Source organism: Rhincodon typus, chromosome 28 (genome assembly GCF_021869965.1).
Source record: "Rhincodon typus isolate 14 chromosome 28, sRhiTyp1.1, whole genome shotgun sequence".
Classification (NCBI taxonomy): domain Eukaryota; kingdom Metazoa; phylum Chordata; class Chondrichthyes; order Orectolobiformes; family Rhincodontidae; genus Rhincodon; species Rhincodon typus.
In genome coordinates this window covers 41,721,786-41,722,633 of record NC_063359.1, presented here as the reverse complement: position 1 = coordinate 41,722,633, position 848 = coordinate 41,721,786, and the positions used below count along the sequence as shown (strand labels likewise).

The window sequence follows — 848 nt, the reverse complement described above, 5'->3', positions numbered from 1 at the left end:
GAAAGTGAGTATGTGTGAGAGAATGAGAGTGAGTGTGTGTGAGAGAGAGAGTGTGTGTATGTGCTGTGTGGTGGTGGCGAAGGAATGGCCTCCTCCTGATGCCATATCCACGTGAATGGCCACAGGATGAGCTGAAGGGGGTTGGGGTGGGGGTGGGTGGGGGGGGGGCAGTCCCACATGCTGACTGACTGGATCATCATTATCTGGTTACCCCCATGCCCAGGGTTGGAGACTGAAACAGTGCGGAGCAGGGAGTGAGATGGAATACCAAATTCCCTTCCTGTCAGTGATGGTGTGAGTGAGCCTGTCTGTTTGTTCTGGCAGGTGAGATGGGGATTGGAGTCACGTTAACCATCATTGTCGAACTGGTCAACTCCTCACTTCGCACTCCTGCTGTGGCCATTTACATATTCATCATCTCCAATGTTGGAGGCAATGCCCCATTGCTGGTGACTCCGCTCACCAGAGCCTGGGGCCTCCGTGTTGCTTTACTTGTGCTGTGCCCTGGAATGTACATCACAGGTATGTCACAGGTAACCCATATCCCCTCAAAACAATCTCCACATTCTGCACCCAAACCATCCCCATCAACCTGCTCCCCCACACACTCCTCCTCCCTATACCCCCATCAACCTGCTCCCCCACACACTCCTCCTCCCTATACCCCCATCAACCTGCTCCCCCACACCCTCCTCCTCCCTATACCCCCATCAACCTGCTCCCCCACACCCTTCTCCTCCCCATACCCCCATCAACCTGCTCCCCCACACCCTCCTCCTCTCTATACCCCCATCAACCTGCTCCCCCACACCCTCCTCCTCCCTATACCCCCATCAACCTGCTCCCCC

The 848-nt window shown here is 55.9% G+C and overlaps 1 protein-coding gene across 1 annotated transcript in view; it reads left to right on the top strand.

Moving 5' to 3' along the window:
• Positions 1–848, top strand: part of LOC109924340 (quinolone resistance transporter-like) — an 85,461-nt gene that overhangs the window by 23,202 nt on the left and 61,411 nt on the right. The window contains exon 8 of the mRNA XM_048613424.1: positions 325–522. Within this exon, the coding sequence (XP_048469381.1) occupies positions 325–522 (198 nt within the window). The remainder of the gene's footprint in view (positions 1–324; positions 523–848) is intronic.